The sequence below is a fragment of the Leucoraja erinacea genome, chromosome 10, assembly GCF_028641065.1.
Source record: "Leucoraja erinacea ecotype New England chromosome 10, Leri_hhj_1, whole genome shotgun sequence".
NCBI classification, from domain to species: domain Eukaryota; kingdom Metazoa; phylum Chordata; class Chondrichthyes; order Rajiformes; family Rajidae; genus Leucoraja; species Leucoraja erinaceus.
This window is the reverse complement of record NC_073386.1, coordinates 43,138,201-43,166,162: the sequence shown is the minus strand read 5'-3', so window position 1 is coordinate 43,166,162 and position 27,962 is coordinate 43,138,201. Positions and strand designations below refer to the sequence as shown.

Sequence of the window (27,962 nt, the reverse complement as noted above, 5' to 3'; positions counted from 1 at the left end):
GATATTTCAGGTCAGGACCCTTCTTCAGACTGAATAGTTCTGACCTGAAACGTCATATGTCCATTTCCCTCCACAGATGCTGCCTGATCTGCTGAGTTCCTCCAGCACTTTGTTTTTTTCTCAAGTTTCCAGCATCTGCAGTATCCTGTGTCTACATTCCCCCTCTACCTGTGTTATATCCTTAATTTAAAAACCTCTCTCATAGCAAGTACTTTTTCATGGTGCCCTGTTGCTGTCTGCATGTGAATGCATTCCAGCATTTCCAGGTCAACTGCTAAGTAATTTGCTAATTATTACTCTCCCCATAAACAGTGAAGTTGTACTTGGCAGGTTCCAATGCATTTGAATTGTTACACACTCTAGCAAAGTGTGGAAGATCTCCAGTAATACATTCATAACAACCACTATTTGTTCTGGAAGGTTGCAAGGTGCCCATATGGAAGATGATACAATGGTCCTCAAGCTTGCGTTGAGCCTTGTTATTAACGGGCCCAGTCAAAAAGTCAGAGTGGGAGATAGATGGTGAACTAAAGTGCTAGGTAACTGGGAACTCAGGACCATTCCTGTGGACTGAATGCAGATGTTCCTCATGGTGATCGCTCAATTTGTGTTTGGTTTCTTCAATGCAGAAAACATTACATTCTGATGCAAATGAAAGAAGTGCAAATACATTGTGTTACTGCTTCACAAAGAAGGACTGCATGGGTTTCTGGATGATGGGAGTGGAAGAGGTGAAAGGATAGATGTGCATCTCCTTCTGTTGCATGGGTAAATGCCATGACAGGAAACATTTAGTGAGGCCAACTGTAGAATCAGGTGGGAAGTGATCCCTTCGTAATTCTGAAAGATGAGGTGGCGGGGTTGGGAACTGGGCTGGCAGGGAGGGAAATAAGGATCAGAAGAACTCAGTCACCCACTTCACTGCCTTTGTCCCTTCTTCTGGACAGAACAGTCCGTTCTATTCCAACCAGACACTTGGATAAAGCCCCACTAAATTGAACTATTTGATCATGTGTTGTTAATGTGAGCACTGGTAAAGGGCTTCAGTGGATCGAATTCAGGAATTGTAAAGGTAAGAATGGGAGTTATCTACAGGCCTTCAAACAGTAGCCTGGATATAGGGTGCAAGTTGCAGCAGGAGTTAAAACGGGCATGTAACAAAGGTAATGCCACTGTGGTAATGGGAGATTTCAATATGCAGGTAGACTGGGAAAATCAGGTTGGTTCTGGATCCCAAGAAAGGTAGAGTGCCTTCGAGATGGATTCTTAGAGCATCTTGTACTGGAGTCTACCAGAGAGAAGGTAATTCTGGATTTAGTGTTGTCCAATGAACCAGATTTACTAAGGGAACTCAACGTAAAGGAACAGCTAAGACTTACCATAATATGATAAGTTTTAATGTACAATTTGAGAGGGAATTTTCAGTGTTGCAGTTGAACAAAGGGGACTATGAAGGCATGAGAGAGGAACTGGCCAAGGTCGACTGGAAAAGAATCCTAGCGGGAATGATGGTGTAACAGCAATGGCAGGAATTTCTGGGCATAATCCAGAAGATGCAGGATCATTTCATTCCAAAGAGGAAGAATGATTCTAAGGGGAGTAAGAGGCAACCGTGGCTGACGGGAAATTTTGGATGGAATAAAACTGAAAGAAAAGGTGTATAACATCGCAAAGAGTAGCGGGAAGCCAAAGGATTGGGAAACTTTCAAAGGACAACAGAAGGTAACAAAAAGGGCAATACGGGGTGAAAAGATGAAGTATGAGGGTAAGCTGGCTAAGAATTAAAGAAGGATAGTAAAAGCTTAATTAGGTATGTTAAGAGAAAAAGATTAGTAAAGACAAATGTGGGTCCCTTGAAGGCAGAAACAGGTGAAATTATTATGGAGAACAAGGAAATGGCAGAAGAGTTGAACAGGTACTTTGTTTCTGTCTTCTCCGAGGAAGTCACAAACAATCTCCCAGATGTAGTAGAGGACAGAGGATCTAGGGAGACTGAAAGCAATTTGCATTTGACGAGAATAGTATTGGGTAGACTGATGGGACTGAAGGGTGATAAATCCTCAGGGCTTGATGGTCTGCATCCCAGGGTACTTAAAGATGTGGCTCTAGAAATCGTGGACGCATTGGTGATCATTTTCCAATGTTCTATAGATTCAGGATCAGTTCCTGTGAATTGTTATTCCACTTTTCAAGAAAGGAGCGAGAGAGAAAATGGGGAATTATTGACCAGTTAGCCTGACATCGATGATGGGGAAGATGCTGGAGTCAATTATTAAAGAAGTAATAATGGCGCATTTGGATAGCAGTGAAAGGATTGGTCCAAGTCAGCATAGAGTCCTGCTTGACGAATCTTCTGGAATTTTTTGAGGATGTGACAAGTAAAATGGATGATGGAGAGCCAGTATATGTAGTGTATCTGGCTTTTCAGAAAGCCTTTGATAAGGTCCCACACAGGAGATTAGTGGACAAAATTAGAGCACATGGTATTGGGGGTAGGGTATTGACATGAATAGAGAATTGGTTGGCAGACAGGAAACAAAGAGTAGGGATTAATGTGTCCCTGTCAGAATGGCAGGCAGTGGCGAGTGGAGTGCCGCTGGGCTCGGTGCTGGGGTCACAACTATTTACAATATATATTAATGATTTAGATGATGGAATTAAAACTAACACTAGCAAATTTGCAGATGACACAAAGCTGGGTGGCAGTGTGAACTGCGAAGAGAATACTAGGAAGTTGCAGGGTGACTCAGGCAGGTTGAGTGAGTGGGCAGATGCATGGCAGATGCAGTATAATGTAGATAAATATGAGGTTATCCACTTTGGCGGCAAGAACAAGGAGGCAGATTATTATCTCAACGGTGTCAGATTAGGAAAAAGGGAAGTGCGACGAGATCTGGATGTCCTTATACACCAGTCACTGAAAGTAAACATGCAGTTGCAGCAGGCAGTGAAGAAGCTAATGGCATGTTGGCCTTCATATTGAGAGGATTTGAGTACAGGAGTCAAGAGGTCCTTCTGCTGTTGTACAGGGCCCTGGTGAGATCACATCTGGAGTATTGTGTGTAGTTTTGGTCTCCTAATTTGAGGAAAGACATCCTTGCTATTGAGGCAGTGGGTTCATGAGGTTAATCCCCGGGATGACAGGACTGTCATGAGGAAAGGTTGGAAAGACTGGGCTTGTATTCACTGCAATGTAGAAGGATTAGAGGGGATCTTATAGAAATTTATAAAAGGACTGGACAAGCTAGATGCAGGAAAAATGGTCCCAATGTTGGGGGGGGAGTCCAGAACTAGGGGCCACAGTCTTAAGAATAAAGGGGAGGCCATTTAAAACTGAGATGAGAAACTTTTTCACCCAGAGAGTTGTGAATTTGTGGAATTCTCTGCCACAGAAGGCAGTGGAGGCCAACTCACTGGATGAATTTAAAAGAGATAGAGCTCTTGTGGCTGGCAGAATCAAGGGATATGGGGAGAAGGCAGGCACGGGTTACTGATTGTGGATGATCAGTCATAATGAATGACGGTGATGGATCGAAGGGCCAAATGACCTCCTCCTGCACCTATTTTCTATGTTTCTATGTTAATATGTTTAAGACACCATAAATAAAATTAATTGGTTATGATAACTTTCTTTACATGTTTTTCAAGGCACCAATTGGAACATCTGAATATCTGAACTGTAGCATTACAAAAGATAAAGGATATTACTGAGAAGAGAACAATCTGAATGCTTATTAACACAAAACTTAAAAAATAATTATCTAAATGTTTTAATAAGTAAGTAAAGTGGGGAGGAATGTTAAATATTGACGTAAAATTTAAAGCGGCTGTGTTTATAATTAGTGTGTTTCATTTTCAATTAGAAATCCAGTCACAGAATATATTAAAATATATATTTGTGTATTAAAATATTTAAGAATGATTTTGTCTTCCCTAATATCTCAAAATTAACGTTTGAATATTAAGCTTTAATATGAATAATTGCAGCCATTTTAATCTGATGTGTCTATTGTTACTTTGTTATAGGAGATACATGAACATGTAAGGAACTGGCAATCTGCTTCTCTGGAATAGAAGTGCTGGGACTATAGATCACAATCATTTTCATAATGAAAAAAAGTAGAAGTGTCTTGGCAGTGACTGCGGAAGATGTAAGTCAATGATTTGAGTTATGTATCACCAATTTAACAGCGCAGGTTCAAGTTATATTTAAATTTAATTATTCTAGATACTCTCTTTTATAATTCTTGGTTAGTAATGCTAAATTTAATGCTTGTATTTTCTCTGGATTGAAGATTCTGGACATCCTATAGGTTCGGATGTGAATTCTAGTTTTGCAAAATAATTTTCTTTGCTTTTTGTTGTATTCTAATTTTGCTTTATTTAAAATAACTTGGGATCTTCTATCATGGTGGTCATTACCCAACAAATCCAAGCAAATAAAATGTCTGCAAGTATACCAATCGGATTCTTATTGTGTCATTCATGGTGTAGGGTGGGTGGAGGTTTCACCTGCCACAAGTATGTGCATATTGCCTGATTTCCAATATGATGAAACGTATAGAAACATATAAAATTCTTAAAGGATTGTACAGGCTAGATGCAGGAAGAATGTTCTCGATGTTGGGTGAGTCCAGAACCAGGAGTCACAGTTTCAGAATAAGGGGTAGGCCATTTAGGACTGAGATGAGGAAACACCTTTACACTCGGAGAGTTGTGAATCTGTGGAATTATCTGCCATAGAAGGCAGTGGAGACCAATTCACTGGATTTTTTCAAGAGGGAGTTAGATTTAGCTCTTAGGTTTAAAGGAATCAAGGGATTATGGGGGAAAAAGCAGGAACGGGGTACTGATTTTAGATGATCAGCCATGATCATATTGAATGGTGGTGCTGGCTCGAAGGGCCGAATGGCCTACTCCTGCACCTATTTTTCTATGTTTCTATGCAGGATGCGGTCATTCGGTTCCTTTTCTGGGGACACCCGTTTAGAAATGGCAATGGTGATGAAGAATTATGTGTCCTTCAAGCTGTTTTTTGCAACATATCTCTCTGACCTAATCTACCAGTCACACGAGGTGTAAAATATTTATAATGTTTTTACTTTTTTGAAATGACTAAGTTGGGAAGATTTATTTTCTTCTGGGAGATTTACCATTTAGATTCTTCCTCTGCTGTTCATTGAAAAGTGGTACTGTATGTTCATATATTCCATATGAACCAAATTATGAATAATTTGTCACAAGTTATTCCTACACTTCTGTTTACCTATGTACTCCTCTATTTGCGCAGTTGCCTGAAGTGCATGTTATAGCTCCTATCTAATGTTCCATTTACATAAAAATCTTCTTAAACAACTTGTATGTTCTTTTCATGCATTACACTCATGTTGCCCACGTATGTTTCACATTATTGATGTTGAGCCCAAAATCCCATGTAGCAGTTGCATGCCATTTTTGTTAGTGGGTAATGAAAAGTGCTAGCTGAAGAGCTATGTACACTACAACTTAATGGAACAACTCATTACCACTTCCCTGAGAGCAGTCGCAGCTGTTCACGATAATGAAGAAACCGTTCTGTATGAACAGACATTTAGTGGAGAGAGGGGAGAGGGGAAGAGAGAGGAAAGTGTTTGTAGAAATTACCTAAAATTAGAGAATTCAACATTCATACCGCTGGGTTATACGCTGCCCAAGCGAGATACGAGGTGGCATTTTTCCAGTTTGCGTGAGGCCGCACTTTGGCATTGGAGGGGGCCCAGGACAGAAAGGTCAGAATGGGAAAGGGAGTTACTAACTGGGAGATCCAAAGGCCTTGGTGGACAAAGCACAAGTGTTAGGCGAAACAGTCGCCGAGTCTACACTTTGTCTCGTTAATGTACAGGAGCCCACATTTGAACACCAGATAACATGCGCCTCCACTAATCTCATCAACGAGGTTTAAACCTAGCTGTCGCAGATAGATCCCTCACCCACGTCTCTTCTGTGTCACAGAGTTTTGCTCTTGCTGCCTCCCCCTCTCCTCCCAAGATGCAACAAGGACAGAGTTCCTCAGGTCATCACCTTTTACCGGAACAGGCTCTGCGTCCAGTGCATCATCCTCTAACATTTCCATTCTCTCTAATGTGATCCCATCTTCCCACCTTCACCCTATTTCCACAGAGATCATTCCCTCCGCAACTCCTTGGTTTACTCATCCCTTCCCACCCAACCCATCCCCTCCCCAGGTATTTCTCCCTGCAACTGCAGGAGAAGCAACACCTGACCCTTGACCTCATCCAGGGACCTCGATAGTCGTTCCATGTGAGACTAAGGTTCACGTGCACTTCTTCCAACCTTATCTACTGCATCCGGTGTTTCCTTGGCGACCATTTCACTGAACACTTATGCTCTGTCTGCCAAGGCTTACTGGATCTCCCAGTTGCTCACCAATTTAACTCCCCTTCCCATTCCCATATCCTCCTTTCTGTCCTGGGCCTCCTCCATTGTTGGTGTGAGGCCACACGCAAATTAGAGGACCATCACCTCATTTAAACAACCCAGCGGTATGCATGTTGAATTCTCCAATTTTTGCTAACTTCTAAAAACGCGCCTCTCCATCTACCCTCCACCCCCCCCATCTGCTGAGTTAATGGCCTGTCCCACTTGGCTGTCTTTCACGCGCCATTTACGCAACCTGCTATCGGGTGGGTAGCGCGGGGACAGTCGCATGGAGTGGCGTGGAGGAGTGTGGACTTCGTCCTGCACGAAATCTTCGCACGCCACCGGCCTGTTGCGGAACTGACGGCCAAAGTGGGACAGGCCCAAGACCCTGGCGCGACACAACGTCTCACCTCCAACAGCAGCAGAAGCAGGCAAACAATCATCGAACTCAGCCTGGGGCTCACGGCCATTACGGATCCGGATCCGCCCCCACTCCTACTCCCAGAGAGGGCGACGAAAATTGAAGATGGACAAAAAATGCAGGAGTATCTCAGCGGGACCAGCAGCATCTCCAGAGAGAAGCAATGGGTGACATAGAAACATAGAAAATAGGTGCAGGAGCAGACCATTCGGCCCTTCGAGCCTGCACCGCCATTCAATATGATCATGGCTGATCATCCAACTCAGTATCCCGTACCTGCCTTCTCTCCACACCCCCTGATCCCTTTAGCCACAAGGGCCACATCTAACTCCCTCTTAAATATAGCCAATGAACTGGCCTCAACTACATTCTGTGGCTGAGAATTCCAGAGATTCACCACTCTCTGTGTGAAAAATGTTTTCCTCATCTCGGTCCTAAAAGATTTTCCCCTTATCCTTAAACTGTGACCCCTTGTTCTGGACTTCCCCAACATCGGGAACAATCTTCCTGCATCTAGCCTGTCCAACCCCTTAAGAATTTTGTAAGTTTCTATAAGATCCCCCCTCAATCTTCTAAATTCTAGCAAGTACAAATCGAGTCTATCCAGTCTTTCTTCATATGAAAGTCCTGACATCCCAGGAATCAGTCTGGTGAATCTTCTCTGTACTCCCTCTACGGCAAGAATGTCTTTCCTCAGATTAGGAGACCAAAATTAGGTCCTCAGATTAGGAGACGTGACGTCTCAGGTCAAGATCCTTCTTTCAGACTGAAGACGAGTCTCGACCAGAAACATCATCCATTCCTTCTCTCCAGAGATGCTGCCGGTCCCGCTGATTTATTTCTGCATTTTGTATCCATTTTCAAATGACGTCACACGCTCCAGACGGCTGTGCGGGCGCATGATGACACGTGCGACTCGCGGGAATGTCCAATTATGCAGAATCAAAGTAATTATTGAATATGATAAACTATGTGCTGAACACACCAAAAAATGCTGATATTTTCTATTGTTTGGTTGGATTTTTAAATGGTTTTCCATTCCTTAAAAAAAAACCCCATAGTTTTGGCCGGTATGTATAATATGTCTTATTTTCCAAAAAGCATAGCATTGAGTTTCTGGCACCATTCTTTGTAGATAATTGTTGAACAAGATAGCATAAAATGATTCCAGGAAGATTTGATAAGTCACTGCTGAGGGAGGGGAACAAAAAATATGTCGAGGAAGTGAACAATTGGGCTTATCCATGGGGGAAAATAACTACTTCATGAATTTAATTATTAATTTCATTATTAATTATCTTAAAGTTTTTGAGGCTCATTTTAAGTGCATCTTGATTGACTATTTAGATTGAAAAGTTGTTGCCGCCTACACAATGTTACCACCTACCACTTGAGCAGCTTCAAGAAGTGGAACTCTGATTAATAATTAGCTGTCTAATGGAATGAATGAGTTCAGCTGTGAAAATTCTGGTTTCCAGTGGATTTTTTTTCTCTCTCACCGTGCCTTTGGGACTTACTTGCGTGTCTGCTGTCATGCTGCAGGTAATGGGTGGAATTTTTGCTTTGGAAGGAGAATGTTCACAAATTTAGAGTAATTTGAGTGCAATTTCAAATACAATTACATGCAAAACTGTAGAATTACACAGATGGTTGATCACTGTGAGAAATAGGGTTTCGGTCGAACAGAATCTGGTTTTAAAGTTTCTTTATGCGGTGCTGTACAACAAAAAAAACCCAAACAATGATTATGCCTCCTGGAGTACTAGTAAAATTCAATTGCGGTGGGGCGAAATAATCATTCTTTGCAAAATATTGATTTATTTGAGGTGAGAGGTATCCTGAGTTTGGATGCTGTTAGATAGGATTTCATTTCAAATGATGGGATATATAGCAGCAATACTTCAGCATATGGTCATGATTTCTTGCATTCTCCCAGTGATCTCAGTAGAAAATAACATTGAGGCGAGGGCCTGAGTCTTGATAGAATTTTTAATTCAGTATGTTACTTCTATTCGTCTGAAGATACTATGGAGAATCTAGTGCTGAACGTGAGAAATGTCATTCCCCCTAGTGAAAAAGGGACATGCACTCACTGCCTGGAACTAGGTCTGAAGAAGGGTCTCGACCCGAAACATCACTCATTCCTTCTCTCCAGAGATGCTGCCTGTCCCGCTGAGTTACTCCAGCATTTTGTGTCATGCACCACTGCCTTTTCCTTCATAGCCCCTTGTGACTGCACTTTCTGCAGACTACTAATAGATATTCAGTATGGATTTGTAGAGTGCTGCTGTCCCATGTGCCTCTCTCAATCTGCTAAATGCAGTAGTGTTTTTCCTACAGCTGCACTGTCAGGGTTTCCAATGTTTTGTTGATGATTTGCAGCAGTATTGTTCCATGAAAAGCAGATATGTTTGGCATTACATTTTAGAAGTTTCTCAATTAAGCAATGAAATATCTGATTTCATTCTTGCCAAGAAAGAGAAATAAATAATTGAGTTTTCTGTTTGATATCATAGGATTTTCTTAACAAAGATAGAAACATTCCAGTTTCTAGTTTGAAGCAAATTCTACTTGGGATAGGAGTGGTAGCATTGTAGAAGAAATCTCTGCCTATAGGATAGCAAAGTTTCAAATGTATATATGGGATTGCTGGTGATGGTTTATTGGTGCGTGTGTGGGACAAGGGGAATGTTAGTGATGCTGCATTGGTGCGTGTGTTGGATGAGGAGAATGTTAGTAATGGTGCATTGGCAAATGTGTGGGACATTAGGTATCTTACTGTGCTCCTCCTTCCATCCTTTGCATTCAAATTGTCCAGATTCATCTTGCGAAAGCCCTCTCGGTGGAAAATTGTTGGGAATAATCATGGGTGGACTACAGTTTGATAATGCTGTGATTTATATTCTTGTTTTAAAATTAATTTGAGATTGAAGAGACTTAATTATGGTAGCTCAACACAGTGCATGGTACAGCACATACTCTGGGTGGCAAATTATACACCACCAAATATGGCTTGATAACAGAACTATTTATATTCGTCAAATCCTGAAGAATGTAGCGATTAAACTATATATACAGCATGAGCAGAATTTAGAGAGCTCTATTTGACCACCTCCCTAAGCAGTCAGTTGTATATATGCACCTGTAATTGAGTGCTATTCTGTTAAGGAAATCATATACGATCTTCTAACTGAGGGCACAATGTATTGACGTATTCGAAGTGGGGTGGAATCAGAATAAAGTTAGCGTCTGAAACTTAGATAGCCATGGAAATGTGAGTTATCATCAGCAAAGGGAAATAATCTGCCACCATGTTTAACCTCACAACCAGACATATCATCACGGTAGAATACACCACCATGGTTAAATGAGGAATGTAGAAGAACATGTGAGGACAGCACCAGGCAGGACTAACCATACGATGCTCACCTGGTGGTTATAGGATTGAACAGTGTGAATATTACACAGTTGAAGGAGCATGTTTTAGAGCTGTGACCCAACAACCAATGGATCAGAATGAAATCTGGAATGCTGTTTTATCACGTGATTATTCAGCTAATATTTATTCATCATAATCATAATCCTACTTTAGTCAAGTATGTTTTGCAACATATGAGGAAATTGATTTGCCATACAGTCATACCAAGAAAAAGTAACAAAACACACAAAATACATTTTAACATAAACACCCACCACAGTGACTCCTCTGCATTCCTCACTGTGATGGAAAGAAAAGAAAAAAGTTAAATCTCTTCCCTTCTTTGTTCACCCGTGGTCGGGGACCTTGAGCCTTCCATTACGGGATGATTTTGGCTCCCGGAGCCGGCGGTTGAACCCTCCGCATCGGGGCTCTCAAGCTCCCACATCGAGGGGATCTCAGCTCCCCAGTGCCAGGTGATCGGACCCCGGGTCGGGGCTAGTCAAACCTCCTACAACTTTGGAGCTTCCCGAAGTAAGTCACTACCCGAGACTGCGAGCTCAGATGGTAAGTCCACGGCCCCGTCAGTCTCGAGCAAAGCCTCCAGCTCCATGATGTTAGGTCGCAGAGCGACTGGAGATACAATCCGGAAAACAATCGCATCACTATTTGACAGAAGCTTAACTAGACCAACCACATATGCACTTGGGGATACTGTATATGAGCAGGTCAGAGGCATGGCATTCAGTCTGCCCTGTTTTTCAATATCTACATGAGAAAGTCTGGATTGCGGTGGAACATTGTCCACTCATGGCACCCAATCTGTCCTTGCAAATTTATCGTTCTTCAGGTTCAGATTTCCCCTCCAGCAGATCTGTGGTGGCACCTTCACCACATGGACTGCAGTGACGAAAGAAGAAAACTTTCCACCTCGCAAGGGAGATGGGCATTAAACTCTGGCCTTCCTGGCAATACTCATATCTTTTCCAAATTTAAATATGTCTGGTAACAAGATTTGCATTCTCCTAGATAAAATGTTTGTTGACCTCCTCGACTAATAATGAATAGCAATGAATGAGTGTGTTTTGCCGCACCTCATCATCAATAACCTCCACCAGCTTCTTCTTTATTTCTTCAATCATCTCTTGGTTATGAATAGGTGGCTGTTACTTTTGTCATTGATGTGGCAAAGAAGATTATATAGGGATGACAGGAGAAATTATTCCACAAGTTATTCTGGCTATGTTGTGGCAGGCTGGGATGAAAACATAGTAGAGTGATGTCATTGTGATAGATTACACAAAAGGCAGTGAAGAAAGGAGCCCTAGTTGATTGAAGAACAAATGTATTTATTCTCTGCTTGAGCTTTCTTCCACCTGAGCCAGCCAATATATACGCCAACACCATTCCTTGTCCATTTGTTATCCAGCTAGCTTTCCCTTTTATACATCTGTGCTGCTCACTTCAATCAATCCGCTTGGTAACAGGTTATACATTCTCATTAAGCTCCAAGTAAAATTTCTTCTGGGCGCATATTTACTATAATTTCGATCTTTAGTTTCCGTTTAATTGACAGATGAAACGTGTTCTCTCTGTACCTTTGCCAATCGCAATGATTTACAAGTGCAACTCACGATCTTTTCTCGCTTGGGAAAAACAGCCCTGACTTGTTCTCCCTCCAATAATTGTACCCATTCAGTTCTGGTAACTCTTTTGTTAAATCTTCTTGCACTGAATGAGTCATTCACATTCACTATATATCTGCCGCATCCCAGCTCTATCTTGAAGACTCCTCCCAGGGAGCAGTTTTCCATTGGGAATTTTTTTCAAGTTCATTGTACATGGCCTCTCTGAATAATAGTAGATTCTATCCTTTGGGTTGCCTTGACAACCAAAGAGACCCAGCCCCCAGACGTGGTGGTTGTCAAAATTATTTAGCATCTAAATTACTCCAACAATAAATTAAATTAAAACCTATTCAAAATTAAGAGGCAATAAAGATTAAATGCAATTAAGAACAATTAAATATTTTTTAATTGGCCCAATTAAATTGAAGGAAATTTTCTCTCCATACAAAACTGCTGTTATTTTAGTGGAAGCTGTGCTATTTTTAATTGGACACTAGAATTGCTTCATCAGGTAACAGAGGGCATTAGAAATATTAGGATGGAGGTCTTCCAGAAGGTTTTTAAAAATTTAGATCTTGCATCAAATTCAAGGCCATGAGATTGTAGTCTTTAAATTATGCACAATGTCACAGACAACTGTCACGAGTTTGCCTTGCACATCTTACATCATGTTTTTTTGTGTTTATTCATGTAATTATATTATCGCTGACCAAAACAACATCTGTTTGTCATTCCTGATCGACCTTGAGAAGATGGCAAATGATTAGCTGGTGAAAATACTATTAGGTAGGAGGTGCCAGGGCTGTTGGAGGTACTTGGTGGGTTGGGCAGCATCTGTACAGGAAATGACTGGATGACATTTTGGGTTGAGACGCTCCTTCAGACTAATGGAGCAGGGAGGAGAAGGCTGAAACAAAAAAGTGGTGGGGATGGGGCAAAGGCTGATATTTGATGGGTAGATCCAGATGAGGGGATGATTGGTAGATGGGTGGAGTAAGTGATGAAGTTCTGACAAAAGGGTGTCAGATAAGGAAAGGAGAGATGTGAAATGTAAAGCTGGAAGGATGATATAGGTAGAATGGGTCAGGGAGGAGCGTAAAGACGGGAAAGGGAGGGAGATTGGGGATGACTGCATGGAGAAGGGGAAGGTGGGGGGAGTTGGTGGAATGGGCTGGGGACAGGGAAAGAGAAGGGGGTTTTAAACTGGAGAATTCAGTGTACATTCTATTAGGATGTAATCAATACAAATGGAATATGAATTGCTGCTGTTTCAGTTTGCGTGTGACCTCACTCTGGCAATGGCTGGCAATGGAGGAGTCCAAGAACAGAAAGGCCAGTAAGGGAATGGGAGGGGGAGTTAAAATGGTTAGCAACCTGGACTCCAGCAGGCCACGGCAGACTGAGGGCACGTATTCAGTTAAATGGTTGCCTAGTCTATGCTTGGTTTTGCTGATGTAAAGGGGACAACATTGGGAGCACTGAATGCAATAGATAAGGTTGGAAGAGGTGCACATAAACCATTCTCTCACCTGGAAGTGCTGCTTGGGTGCCTGGAAGGAACTAAAAGAGAAGGTGTAGAGATGGGTGTCAGAGGCTGCATGTGGAATGTGCCTGGGTGTGTTATGTGGGAAAGAATGACTGGAAAGGAGATGTGAAGGGAGTGGTCCCCATGGAAAGTGGAAAGTGGTGGGAATGGGAGGATATGTCTAATGGGATGGTGGGACCATGTTGAAGAGCAACTTGCTATAGTTCTTTAGACTTGGTGTATGGGAAGTGAGAATGGAACTAAACTGGCACAATAATCAGCAAAAATCCTCACCTCTGACTTTATAATGGACCAACAATGAAGAAGGGCCAGAACATGTAAGATGAAGAATCTGAAAACGATTGAAGATACTGACTTGGCAGAGATTGTGTTGTATCGAGATGTTGACGTGATGGCTGCAGATTTCATTGGCTCTCAGAAACGGTGTGGATGAGATCATTAGCCTCCAATAACTATGGGCATTAATACGTGTGCTACATGTAACTCCAACTAGTGAGTATTCTTCCCTCATTCCCATAGACTTCAAGTTGCCTGGACTGACTAGAGTTATGAGGGTAGTCATTCTTGCCTTTTCTTTGTGATCCAGCTTTTTGGCCTTCAGACTTGTAAAAGTGTGGGGATGAGGTTGGGAAGAACTGGAGGTGAGAAAAGACCAGGACAAACTAGAGCTGGCAACCGATGACCTCAGATAGAGTGGTACTCTGGCTAGGGAAGCTGTGATCTCAAAAGGGATACATTATTGCAAATTGTGAAACTGGTTAAATCATTAGGGTGGGGGAAGAGGGGATGAGGAGGTTACTTGAAAGGTTATTCAACATTCAGACCACTGGATTGTAAGCTACCCAAGTGAAATATGTAATTCTACTTACATTTGTACTATATTTTACAGCAATTTGGTACAATTGAGTCACTCGAGGCCATTGAAAAGGCAAATAAAATCAGCCACATTTTTATGAAAGCCTAGGAGCAGTTTCATTAATGATCCTTCCTCTTTAATCCACTGTTGGTTAACTGATTGAATTTGTATTTCCTTCCTGGCCTACCTTTGGATTTCTAATACAGTAATATGGCACTATCATATTCTTCCACATAGCTTGCAGTAAATTATATTATCCTCTCTATGCTTCATATTCGAGCAAGTGTAAGGTGGTGCACTTTGGGGGGTCAAATATAGGGGGGGAAGCATATGTATAATGTCAAGACTTTCACAGCATAAATGTACAGAGGGATCTGGTGGTCCAAGTCCATAGCTTTTTATAGCAATGGCAACACAAGTAGAGAGAGTGATAAAGAAGGTGTACGGTCATCTGGCCTTCATTTGTTTGGCCAATGTGTATAAGCGTCAGGAAGTTGTGTTGCAGCTTCATAAAACTTTAGTGTGCCCACTTTTGAGGCATTTTGTGTAGCTATGGCTGCCCTATTACAGGAAAGATGTGGATGCTTTGGAGAGGCTGCATAAGTGCACTAGAATGCTACCTGGATTAGAGGGCATTAGCAATTAGTGGTTGTCCAGATTGGGATTGTTTTCTCTGGAATGCCAGAGGTTAAGGGGACATCAGATAGAAGTATATTAAATTGTGAGGGGCATAGATAGGGTAGTGTCAGACCCTTTTTCCCAGGTTGGAAATGTCAAAGACCCGAGGGCAAAGCTTTACGATAACAGGGGTAAAGTTTAAAGCAGATGAATGGGGCAGGTTTATTTGGGGAAGTGGTTGGTGCTTGGAACATGCTCCCAAGACAGTTGCGATAGTGGCATTTAAGATGCTTTTGTATAGGGATAGGAGGGATATGGATCATGTGCTGACAGATGAGATCAGTTTATCTTCGCATCATGTTCAACGCAATATTGTGGGCCGATGGACCTCTTCCTGTGCTCTACTGTTTTATGTTCTACATTATTATTAATAAAAATTGCTTACTTTATAATATCTAGCTGAATATCTTCTTGGCAATGAGTTCTGCATTACCTGTGTAGAAAATCCCTCCAAATTTAGTTAAAGCTCCATGGTGCAGCTGTGACTATAAATTATGGCTGATGGTTCTGGATTCTTTAACCAGATCAAGCAGATTTTCTACATCAACACTGTTGAAACTCTTTATCATTTTAAACTTCTCCATTTGATCAGTATCCTACTTTCTAAATTTAATGTAATGCAAACCATATTTATGAAATGTGTTTTCATAATTTAAGGCTCCAAGCCTGATCCACAGTACTATTTTTTAACTACATTCATTGGAAGGCCAATATATCGTATTATTAGTGTCCAAAAGTAAATGAAAATCTCCAGATAGGATGTGCTGAAGGTTCTGTATTCTGGAGAACTGCTTCACCTCATTTTACATTATATTTCTCTGGGGATATAAGTTAGGATTCCATTAACATTTTGGATTACATTTTGCTCAAGTATTTACTGATTTGTATCTATGGAGATCTTATTCCTTTAGCTTTTCCAAAACCCCATGTCTCGATAAGGAAAAATCAGTTTCCTTTTATTTATTATATGTTTTATCATTTTACTGGGGATTCATTGGAGATTAAAGAGATTTGTATTCCTTGGATTTTGTGACTATTTCAGGCCTGGGAACAGAATGAGTTTGTCAGTATTAGATCCAGCTCTGAACCCTACTCTCTTATATAGTTCCATCATTCACTTGGGTGCTGGAGCAATATCATACGCCTATTTGATCCTGTGCTGAGCTTCCAATATCCTCTGCACCGCAAAAATGTTGTCTGTGTCTGCCTGTTTTAACCATCTAACTAGAATTCTCACTCGTGTAGTATCATCTTCTGACTGAACTGTTTGTGTTCTGTTTGTCAGCACTGATACCCCAACCCTGCCGGATAGAAACACCACTCGCCCTTGATTTATCTGCATCGGCTCCTAGGTGCAAATGTAATATTTAGATATTTAAATATTTAATTATTTCATCTTTGTTTAAATCCCTTTGTAGTTTTATTGTCCCTATGTCTCACCTCTAGTCAAGAGTTTTTGGGGAACACTGCATCTTGGATGGTCTAGAGTGGGTAGCTGTTAACCTGCCTTGTATAATCCTATTCCTTCAATTGCCTCTGTAAGATCGATGATATAATGTTTGAAACAATATAAATGGTGGCCCTTCAGGGAGATTGTATTGGATATAGGTCTCAGTTATACCACTTTAAAAGGATCAATTCATAGAATTAAAATTTAAAGAGATTGAATGTGAAACAGGCACTCCAGCAATGGTATTAATATTTAAAGGCCTACAAATGTGGAGAAACCAATTAACATTTTCATTTAACAATATCAATGATTGTTTGTGTGAATATGATACATATAAAAAGTTAAGCTAGATTTTTTTATTTAAATAATTCTAATCATTGTGCTCTTCAATTTTACATTATCAGTTTTATAACAAAAAGATTACTGAAGTTTTAAAAAGAAAAGTGGTCAAGCCCTTAAACAATTAAAGACACAAAGTGCTGGAATAGCTCAGTGGGTCAGGCAGCATCTTTGGAGAACATGGACATTCTGGGTCGGGTTATTTCTTCAGATCAGACACATTGCAGCGGCTTGGAGCAATGCTGGAGGACACCAACAACATTGCCTGGTCAGGCCAACCCTGCAACTCCGACTCAGTGCCACTGCCAGGCCAATGGGCTTTTATGGCAGAGTTAAGAAACTCAATTTTTAACAACTTTGGACTTGAATCATGAATGCTGGAAACATAGCAGCTCTTGGGCACTGTTTCAGTGTAATCTACTATTCCTATACAGTAATATGATTGTATCTATGCATAGGAAGATTTTTACTGAACGTAAAAACGGAATTTCACTGTAGCTAGGTACATGTTACAATAAAGTGCCATTGAACCATTGGGTCGTGCAGCGGTGGCGTTGCTGCCTTACAGCGCCAGAGACCCGGGTTCGATCCTGACTACGGGTGCTTTCTGTGTGGAGTTTGTACATTCTCCCCGTGACCGTGTGGCTTTTCTATGGGTGTCGGGGTTTGTCCCACAAACATATAGATTTGTAGGTTAATTGGCTTCTGTAAAATTGCAAATTGTCCCTAGTGTGTAGCATAGTACCAGATTGCTGGTCGGTGCCCAAGGGCCCGTTTCAATGCTGTATCTCTAAAGCCTAAAGTTAGTTATTGAGGAAGTTTCTGAATTTCAAAGGTGATTTCATGAGATTCAATACCAGCTCCTAAAAGGGGAATAGATATCAAAACTTTGTGTCACCCACATGAGTTCTGTTCTATGTTCTATTCTAAAGATGTGTGGGTTAGTAGATTAATTGGCCTCTAAATTGACCCTGGCATGAAGGCTGGATGTGATAGTAGAATAGCATAAAACTAGTGTGAACGGGTGATCGACATTGGGCCGAAGGGCCTATTTCATGGTGTATCTTTAAATCAATGAGGAGCTGGTTCAATGGTACTTTATTGTCACATGTAATAAAATACAGTAAAATTCTTTGGCATAAAATTTAGTAAAATCATACTGTACCTAAGCACAATCATACACAAGTACTAACGTGCAATGATTGTAGTGTAAGGATAGTAGGCCGCACTGAGGCAGTATACAAACAGTTGCCATGTTTCTGCACCATGTGCTTAAGTTTCAAGTTCTTAAAAACATATCTTATCTTGTCCTTAGTCAAGAATCAAAAGTGTTTAATTGTCGTCATATGTACTGAAAATGGACCAATGAAATTCTTACTTAAAGGCCCTTTGTCCTGGCAGTAGCACTGGGTGGCGTACAGGCTTTGCTGGAGGTTTCCTCCACAGCTGCTGCAAGCCAGGTATGACCCACACATTCAACATCGGCACGGCCTCCAGTGGCACCCGATCTCCACGTGTCCCCTGCCAGCTGCATGGTCTCCAGTGGCCCACTGCATCAACACTTCAACCTGTGAATGTGTCATCCCCTCACCTCCCGCAACCATCGCTCAGCCTCTGTGCACAGCTCTGGGCACCTCCCGCAGCCAGCTTTGGAACTCCCAGATAGCCTCCGAGATGTGGGAGGTGAGACCCAGCCCGCTCGGCGGCACCGATCCTCCCCTTTGTTCGTCAGCTCTGCATTTGTGAAGCTGTCATTGTAGCTGGTTTTGTAAATATTGGGTGAATGAAATGGTGATTAGGAATTTGGCCGTCTATAGGATCCCATCATATAATGCCAACAAGGGCGGACATAATATCTGTTGTAATAACAGCTGGACTATGTTTGCTACTTGGCAAAGCAGTTTTGCAGAAATTCATTCTGAAAGTCATCCTGGTAATTTTCACTTTATCTTACTAGCTATAGCAAATGATGCATCAACCAGGAATAAGCTAGGGATGAAGTTGACATCTCACAGAGGACTTCATCAATTAACTTAATATTGGCCAACACCAGGTCAAATTTATTCACTGCAGGGATTTATGTAGTCAGGTGAAGGCAATAATTGACATTAAATAGAGGAAGTGCTTAAGAAGGAACTGCAGATGCTGGAAAATGGAGGAAATTCTAAAGAACCGATGAGACAACTGGCTATGGAGGAAAGTTATTTATTTCTAATCCAAAATGTTCAGATTACACTTTGCAATGCCTGTGGTCGCCCAAGATCACATTTGGAAACGTCAGCTAAAGTGGGCATAGGCTGGCAGGCATGAGAGGCTGCAGATGCTGGAATCATGAGCATGAAAAGGAGATCTGTTGGAGGAACTCAGTGCGTCAGACAACATCGGTGAAGGGAAAGAGACAGTTGACATGGATTGACATGGATTGAGGTAATTCATCTGGACTGGAAGATGCACATGTCATGTTGTTGGTACTCAACTGTGCCTGGAAGTAACATTCCACTGAAATTACAGATCCTATTGAATTAATCCTGGACATTATCACCAGGTCTGATTTAATTATATGGACAATGATTTTATTCCAACTAATTTAAAGTTATTTCTTGTATTACTTGGATTTTCACAATATTTGATACACAATATGTCTCCAAGCAGTTTGTGAGAAGCAGGACCTGTTTGGTGTTTCCGTGTGTGTTGTAAAGAGATGCATGTCATGACGATGCCCTCTAGTGTGCTAAATAAATAAATCTAAAAGTGAAACAACAAATCTTTTGTGTCCAGGTCTTATGATAATATTATAGGAACTAATTGTCTTTAAGATCCTCTGCAATTTATTTATCAGGCAAGGAATTGTTTTATCCATGAATGGAAAGGCAGCCAAAGCTTTGAGATTGGTTTGTGTTAAAGCTCAACATTAACTTAGCATGTCTTACAGCTGCTTTGATTAATGGCTTTCTCGTAGATACTATTTCTATTTGCCTCAAATCAGCTGTTTGCACTTCCCTTGTAAACTATTGACCCACCACTTCTATTGTCCTTTCCCCTCTGTAATCCTACATTGTTCTGTGATCTCCTACATTTGTACCCAGTTTCCTCAGCAGCTTTCTTTGAATCTCCCTGTGTTTCCACAGTCAGCAACTTTCGAGCAAAGGTTATATAATTCATGAAAGACCTGCAATTTCTCCACAATGTTTGTTTCAAAACATTTTCAATTAATTTCACTGTTAATGAATTAGCATTTAATGTAACAATTATCTATACCATTGCTAGATAATAAATCATTATTAACTAGATGGGGAACAAAACAGGAAGAGAGAAGGGGCAGGTCAATATATGACATGATATAGATGGATACAGGTGAGGGGAGATAGGTAGCTGTTGATAAGCAGGTGGTTGGACAAAGGACAGAGATAGAATGACTAAGGTTGTGTGATGAGGATTGAATTGTGAAGGTAGAGGACGGAATGTAGATGGAGGGGAGGGGATAAATAGGTGTGAGGCCAAGTGGGGCACAGGGGAGAGAGGAGGTAAAGGAAAGCGGGGGTGTGTGGGTGGCTGGGGGTTTGTATAGATTTCCTAAAACTGGAGAATTCAATATTCATACGGTTGGGTTGTGTCATAAGCAGATACAAGGTGATGTTCATCCAGTTTGTGTATATGGCACGCTCTGGTAATACAGGTGGCCCAGGTAAGAATAGGAAGAGTTAAAATGGTTAGCAAAAGAGAAATCCAGTAGGCCTTGGTGGATCGAGTGCAAGTGTTCGGGGGAACGGTCGCCAAATCTGCGCTTGGTTGCGCCAGTGTAAAGGTGGCCACATCAGGTAAAACAGATGCAGTAGATGAGGTTAAAAGAAGTGCAAGTGAACCTCGTGGAAAAAAGATGTTTTTATGTCTGGTTGTGGCAGCTTTGACAGTCCGGAGTCGCCTTCCAGACGGAAGTGTTTCAAAGAGTTTGTGGCCAGGGTGAGAGGGCTCAGATATTATCTTACCCGCTCGTTTCCTGGCCCCTTGCAGTGTACAGTTCATCAATGGAGAGAAGGTTGCAGCAAATAACCTTCTCAGCTGATCGAACAATTCACTGCAGCTTCTAGGTGTCATGCGATGGCCGTATAGAATTGGACCATCATTGCCTGTGACAGATTGTGTTTCCTCAGCTGCCGTAGGAAGTACATCCTCTGTTGTGCCTTTTTGACTGTGGAGTCGATGGTAGCCCCCCACTTAAGGTCCTTGGAGATGATGGTTCCCAGGAACTTAAAATACTCCACAGATGTGTGTGGGGCGCTGTTGATGGTGAGTGGGGTGAGGGAAGGGGGTTCTCTCCTAAAGTCTACAATCAATTCCACTGTATTAAGAGCATTGAGCTTCAGGTTGTTGCGATGGCACCAGATGCCAGCTGTGACACTTCCTGTCTGTAGGTAGATTCTTCCCCATCCTGGATCAGTCCAATCAGGGTTGTGTCATCCGCAAACTTGATAAGCTTGACAGAGGAGTCAGTAGAGGTGCAGTTATCGGTGTGGAGAGGGGAGAGTAAACGGCCTTGTGGTGCTCCTATGCTGAGGGTTTGTGGGTCTGAGATGTGCTTTCCCAGCCTCACATGCTGCTTCCTGCCTGTCAGGAAGCTGGTGATCCACCGACAGAGGGGTTCAGGCACAGTCGACTCAGAAAGTTTGGAGCGTAGTAGCTCTGGCACAATGGTGTTGAATGCAGAGCTAAAATCAACAAATAAAATCCTCGCATAGGTCCCCTGGCGATCTAGGTGCTGGAGGATGAAGTGCAGGCTCTGGTTGACTGCATCATCCACAGATCTATTGGCCCGATATGCAAACTGCAGAGGGTCCAAGCAGAGGGTTTGTGATATTCTTCAGCTTGGCCAGCACAAGTCTTTCAAGGGTCTGCATGACTACAGAGGTTAGTGCAACAGGCCTGTAGTCGTTAAGACCAGTAATCCTTGCCTTTTTGGGTACAGGGATGATAGTGGAGACTTTGAAGCAGGCAAGGACAGTATGGGTGTGCAGGGACTGGTTGAAAATGTCTGTGTAGACCGGTGCCAGTTGTTCGGCACAGAGCTTGAGCGTAGAGTGGCAAACATTGTCCGGTACTGGAGAGTTCCGACTTTTCTGCCTTCTGAATAGCCTCTCCACCTCCTCTATTTTTATTGTTGATGATGGAGAAGTGGTGTGGTGCAGCACGGAAGGGGTGGGTAATTTGGGTGTGGTGGTGATTGGAGAGGGGTGGGTGGGCAAGGTCCAATCTTTTCAGACTTTGATCTGGCTGTGTTTGTTGGGGAGGGGGGGGACGGGGTGCCAGGGTTACGTTTCTGCCTGCCAAACCTGCAGTGGAACTCATTCTCGTCGTTGGTCAGCTGACGATTGTCCAAAGATGATTGCACATTCTATGGCATGACTCCTGCCCTGATTTCTCCCAAAGCTTTTTCACCATATATAATATACGGTTTGTGAGTGTGATGGATTATTCTGCACAGCCTTGGATCCCTTGTAAATATCTCCGGTCTCACCTATTCTGCCCTCTAGTTTTAGTATCCTCCACCCTCAGAAATATTCTGTGAGTGTTCACTTTACCATTGCCACTCTTGATCTTGAATTACCTCCAAGGTCACCACTTGGCATCCTACACACTAAAAAATAAAGCCCCAGCCTCTCTCTATAACTCAAGTCCATAAGCTTGCATAACATCCTGGTGAACATAACATCCTGCACCCTTTCCAGCTTAATGACATCCTTCCTATGGTTTTGTGACCAGAACTGCACAGAGTACACCAGGTGAGGTCTCACCAATGACAGGACATCATGATGCAGCTGTACAAAATTTGTGCTCGACATCCTTCCCAATGGAGGCAAGTACGCCAATGGCCACCTTCACCACAGTGTTTACCGAATGTCACTTTTAGTGAACCATGCACATGTACTTTCAGATCTCGCTGTTCTGCAACACTCCCTGGGGCACTACCATTTTCTTGAGCAAATCCTGTCCAGGTTTGGCAAAACAAAGTGCAACACCTCGCATAAGTCAGAGATTTGCCATTCCGTGCCCATCCTTCCCATCTGATCTAGTTTTCTTTAAGTTTGGATAATCTTCCTCACTGTCCACTATATCTTCATCTAGTACAACTTTTGCTTCCCAACCCAACGACAGATGCTGTCTATGTAAAGTTTGTGTATTCTTCATGTGATTGCTCTGGTTTTCTCTGGATGTTCTAACTTCTTCCCTTTTCCCAAAAATGTGTCGGATGGGAGGCAAATTGACCATGATACATTACCTCTAATGTAAGTAGGTGATAGAATCTGTGGGAAATTGGTGAGATTGTGGGAAGAAAGGATTGCAGGGAAAATGAGTGGGAGAATTGGATTTCTCTATGAGCTGGCATAGTCTTATAGAGATGAATGGTCTCCTATGTTGCAAAGAAAGAAAAAATAGAAACATCCTGCCTTAAAGTACACTCATGCACTCTTCTAAATTTGTCGTTGCTAATTAGTGCTTCCTGGTGATTTCTTCTTTTCACATCTTTCTCTATTTGTATGCGTTTGTTTGGTGAATAAATGAATGAACGTTGTAATTTGTCATTTTACTGGTCGTATTGGTTGCAATCATCTCATGTCGCCATTGTAGATAGTTTTAAATGTCATGCATTTAATTTATGATTCAACAAAATCGATCCTTCAATGTGTCAGACTGTAGTTTGTGCCAATATATCTATGTAGTTATATAATTTATAGCAGTGTCACATAAAGTTGGTCACAAGTTAGATTTGTGACTCAGTCTCATCTCAATACTGTAGGAGGTATTGCGTGGACTATAAATTACACGCAGAACTAAAGGAAAAATTGGTTATTATACATTAACCTATCAGTAGAACTGTGTAACTGTAATCATCAATTGATCGAGTGGACATATAAATTATCATCAATCCATGGTTTTGAGAAACCCATGTTTTTGGCATTTCTCTGGCCTAATATTGCTAATTTGATTGGCTGCCCACATTTGGGCATTGAAATTCTCCAATCATCTTCTTTAGAAGTGTGTAAATTTCTGCGATGTTATATTCTGTTTATCCAATGTATTCACCGACCTCCTTGCTGCAATTTCAATATATGATCATTTAGGCTGATGACTCTGCAGAATTCAGCTTTGTACTAACGTAGGGAAGACAATAGCACATCTTAGAATAAGAATGCCAAGTGCAGCAGCTGCTGGGGGAATAACTGGGGCAACATTTTCTTTGAGCCTACTTAGTTCTGAAAGTTTGGGTGGTTAAGTGTCAGGGAATGTCCATGCTGAGTGATTAATTTTTGTATGTAAAACATTGCCTTTAACTGTTGTTTATGGCTGCAGCGGTCCAATGCAACCTTATGCACAACAAGATCTATGGGTTGAGTACAGCATTCTCTAAGGCCATATTTTTGCATTCAACTTCACAGAGGATGAATCTCAGAAGAAGCGAGATAAATGTTTTAAACTGGATGTGAATTGTTTAGTATTATTGCTTCCCTATACTCCAGCTCAAACATTATATGGGATACATTTACTAGTTCAGGAAAATTCTGTCAAAGATTTATTTAAATGCAAAAATCAGGGCAATGACAATATTAAAAATGGCAAAAGAATGTTATCAGCATGAATTTTGCCAGCCTCAGCCACAAAATTGCTTAATGGGGAACATGGACTAGGACGGGATGATCGGTAGCTTCAACAATTTTAGGTATCTTGTTCTTTTATCCGATTCAGATTCAGATTCAATTTTAATTGTCATTTATTGTTCTTGGTGTTCTTTTAATTATACTGTGAACTTGATTACGCAGGAAGACAAAATGTCACAGTTCTGTAGTAGCTCAGCAGGCTGGGCAGCGTCTCTGGAGAATATGGGTAGGCACTTTTTCAGGTCAGGGCGCTTCTCCAAGCAGTGTGAGAAGTGTCCCGATCTGAATAATTGCCTATCCATATTCTCCAGAGATGCTGCCCAACCTGCTGAGCTACTCCAGCACTTTGTGTGCTTTTATTTTGTAAGCCAACATCTGTAGTTCCCTGTGTCTACGTAAGCAGAAAGAAAGATGGACCAGGGAGTAAAATGATTAAACATTTGGATAAGTTAAGCTGAAAGCCAGACACCTTAAATATAATTAAAAACAGAAATGCTGGAGACGCACTGCAGGTCAAAAAGGATCTGGAAAGAGAAACAGAGTGCACATTTTATAATGGATGTACCGTTGAAGTTTCTTTGATATGACTTTGTTTTTCTTTTCCCAGATGGTGCCTGACCTGCTGAGTGTGTTAAGAATTGACTGTATTTACGTCAGAGTTTTAGCATTTGCAGTTTATTTTTCAATTATGGAGACATAAAAGTCTAGAAACAGACCATTTGGTCCAATAATCCATTCAACCAGCAAGCACCCCTTTTTGGATTGATCCTACACTAATCTCATTTTATTCTTCTCGCATCCCCATCAACTCTCCTTGGATTTTACCCTTTACCTCCACATTGATGCCGATTAATCTATCGATGTGATGTGGGAGGAAACCAAGAGCCCCAGGAGAAATGCATTTGGGAAAGCATGCAAACGCCACATGAGCAGCAGCAGAGGGCAGGGTTGAACTGGATCACTGGAACTGTGAGGCAGTTGCTCTATTAGCTATGGTACTGCTGCTGCCCAAATGATCGTAAATGTACCAGAATAACAACATGAAAATAGACAGAATATATCAAGATTACCCTTGACCTCTGGTTCAATAATCTTTAAGATATCACAGGTAACCTTGCAACATCTGTGTTTCAGCCGTTCGGGCATATAAGAGATTAGTTTTTGCAGTGTTCGTAAATCACTCTAAAATAAATGTGAGAAATTGAATAAGATTCTCGTACAGAATTTATGTGGGAGTAATTGGTGTCATCTCCATATATATTGCTAACAACCCTGCATGGATTCTTTTGGAACTCCACTGGTCATAGACCTTCAGCCGGAATATTGTCCTCCATCCCAACCCTCTGTCTTCTATCAGTGAAACAGTTCAGAGACTATATGACCAAGTCACTATCAATCCCGTACATCTTAATCTTCTGAATCAGCCTCCCATGAGGGACTTTATCAAATGCCTTACTAAAATCCCTGTAGACAACATCACAGACCGACCTTCATCGATCACCTTTGTTACCACCTCAAAAAAACTTGATCTGGTTTAGTTTAGTTTAGAGATACAGCGCGGAAACAGGCCCTTCGGCCCACCGAGTCCGCACCGGCAAGCGATCCCTGCACATTAACACCATCTTACACACAATTTACACATACATCAAGCTAATTAACCTACAAACCTGTACGTCTATGGAGTGTGGGAGGAAATCGAAGATCTCAGAGAAAACCCACGCGGTCACGGGGAGAACGTAAAACTCCGTACAGACAGTACCCGTACTCGGTGCAAGTGCTGTAATGCAGCACCTCTACCGCTGCACCCCCATACCACCCTAGTGTCGCCCGTTCGTGAGACACGACAGGCCAAGTACCAACCATGCTGATTGTCCTTAATGCACCCATTCTCTTCCAAATGGGAGTAAATTCGATTCCAAAGAATCTTTCCAATAGTGTCCCTGCCACTGACGTGAGGCTCACTGGCCTATAACTCCTTGGATTCCCTCCACTTCCCTTAAATAAACGAATAACATTTAGTTACTCTCCAGTACTCCGGGACGCAACCTATGCTTAGTGAAGATGCAAATAACTTTGTCAAGGCTCTTGCAATCTTCTCTCTTCCCCCTCTCAATAACCTGGGATAAATCCCATCAGCTCCCGGGGATTTAGCACCTTAATGCTCTTCAGGAACCCCAACATCACCTCCTCGTGACCTCAAACTCCCAATGTATGTTAGTATTCTTCACACTGATCTCACTATCCTCTATGTCCTTCTCCTTGGTGAAAACAGATACAAAGTACACATTTAGTACCTCGCGTACATCCCCAGACATCAAGCACAAATTTCCTCTATTATCCTTGAGTGGTCCACCCTTCTCCCTAGTTATCCTTTTGTGTAAAACATAGGTATAAAACGCTGTGGGATTTTCTTTAACCCAACTTTCCAAAGCTACTTCATCACCCCTTTTGGTCCTTCTTATCGCCAGCTTGAGTTATTTCCTCCTTTCTTTATATTCCTCAAAGACCCCGTCTGATTCCACCCTCTTAAACCTTGTGTTCTCTTCTTTGTGGCCAAATTTACAACTTCTTTGGCCATCGAAGATTTCCTTATTTTGTGTTGTGATACCTGTCTGCTTACGAAATAAGTAAACTAGCACATAATATACAGAGACAGATGGCTGCACACACACTCGTGTTGGAATCCAAAACAGGAATTATTTATTTCCAAGTTAAAGGTCACTGACTGATTTACTGAGCATGTGCGAGAATGAGTACAGCTCGTATGTTATAAATTACACGGATATTGTCACATCCTTTACTTTTTGACATTTTGGGATTACATTTCCAACGACCCCAAAACAAAGTAAACTTAAACACTTTTTAAAATATTACACCGTAGTAATATGGTTTAACTTAACAGAATAAAACAACTGTTCTGTCTTATTTCACAATTTCAATCATAGTCCCACTTGTGTCATTTCAATAACATAAACTAATGTTCGCATGCTTTCTTCTCCAAAGCATGTAGGTACATCACAACAAAACACATTACTTTGTGACATACTCGCCGTACCTTTCCGGCGGTCTGATAAATCTACCTGCCCTAGTCTTTGTGATGGTGTTTCTTTCAGAAATGTCTTTCTTTTCAGTAGGTACATTCTGTGCATCACTTCTAGCTTCTTCTCTTGTGTCACTTTGTTTTTGTTTTGATTTCTCTGTTAAGAGTTTCACGAGTTGCATCTTATTCCGGTGATGCATATTGTGTTGGTTCTTTCCATGTCAGCTGAGGTTGCAAAGGTGTCCGGACCAGTCTTCTCCATGTCTGGTGGTTTCTCTGAAGTTACATGTGGGGGTAGTTCTCCGGTCTTCTTCAGATCCACTAGAATACGTCGAATTAGAAGTCCTGCCTCTGTCACGACTTCGTATGATCTCTCATCCAGTCGTTTCTGAACTGTTGCTGTCTGCCATCTGATATCTCCTATTTTGTAAGGTTTGAGCCTTACGACATCACCTTCTTCCAGGATTGGCAGATCCTTGGCATGTCGGTTGTAGATTTTTGACTGTTTTCCTTG

The 27,962-nt window shown here is 41.7% G+C and overlaps 1 protein-coding gene across 1 annotated transcript in view; it reads left to right on the top strand.

The window, feature by feature from the left end:
- pde4ba (phosphodiesterase 4B, cAMP-specific a) overlaps positions 1 to 27,962 on the top strand; it is a 466,474-nt gene that overhangs the window by 80,530 nt on the left and 357,982 nt on the right. Inside the window, exon 2 of the mRNA XM_055642053.1 lies at positions 4,027 to 4,151. Coding sequence (XP_055498028.1) covers positions 4,110 to 4,151 — 42 coding nt within the window. The 5' untranslated portion in view covers positions 4,027 to 4,109. The remainder of the gene's footprint in view (positions 1 to 4,026; positions 4,152 to 27,962) is intronic.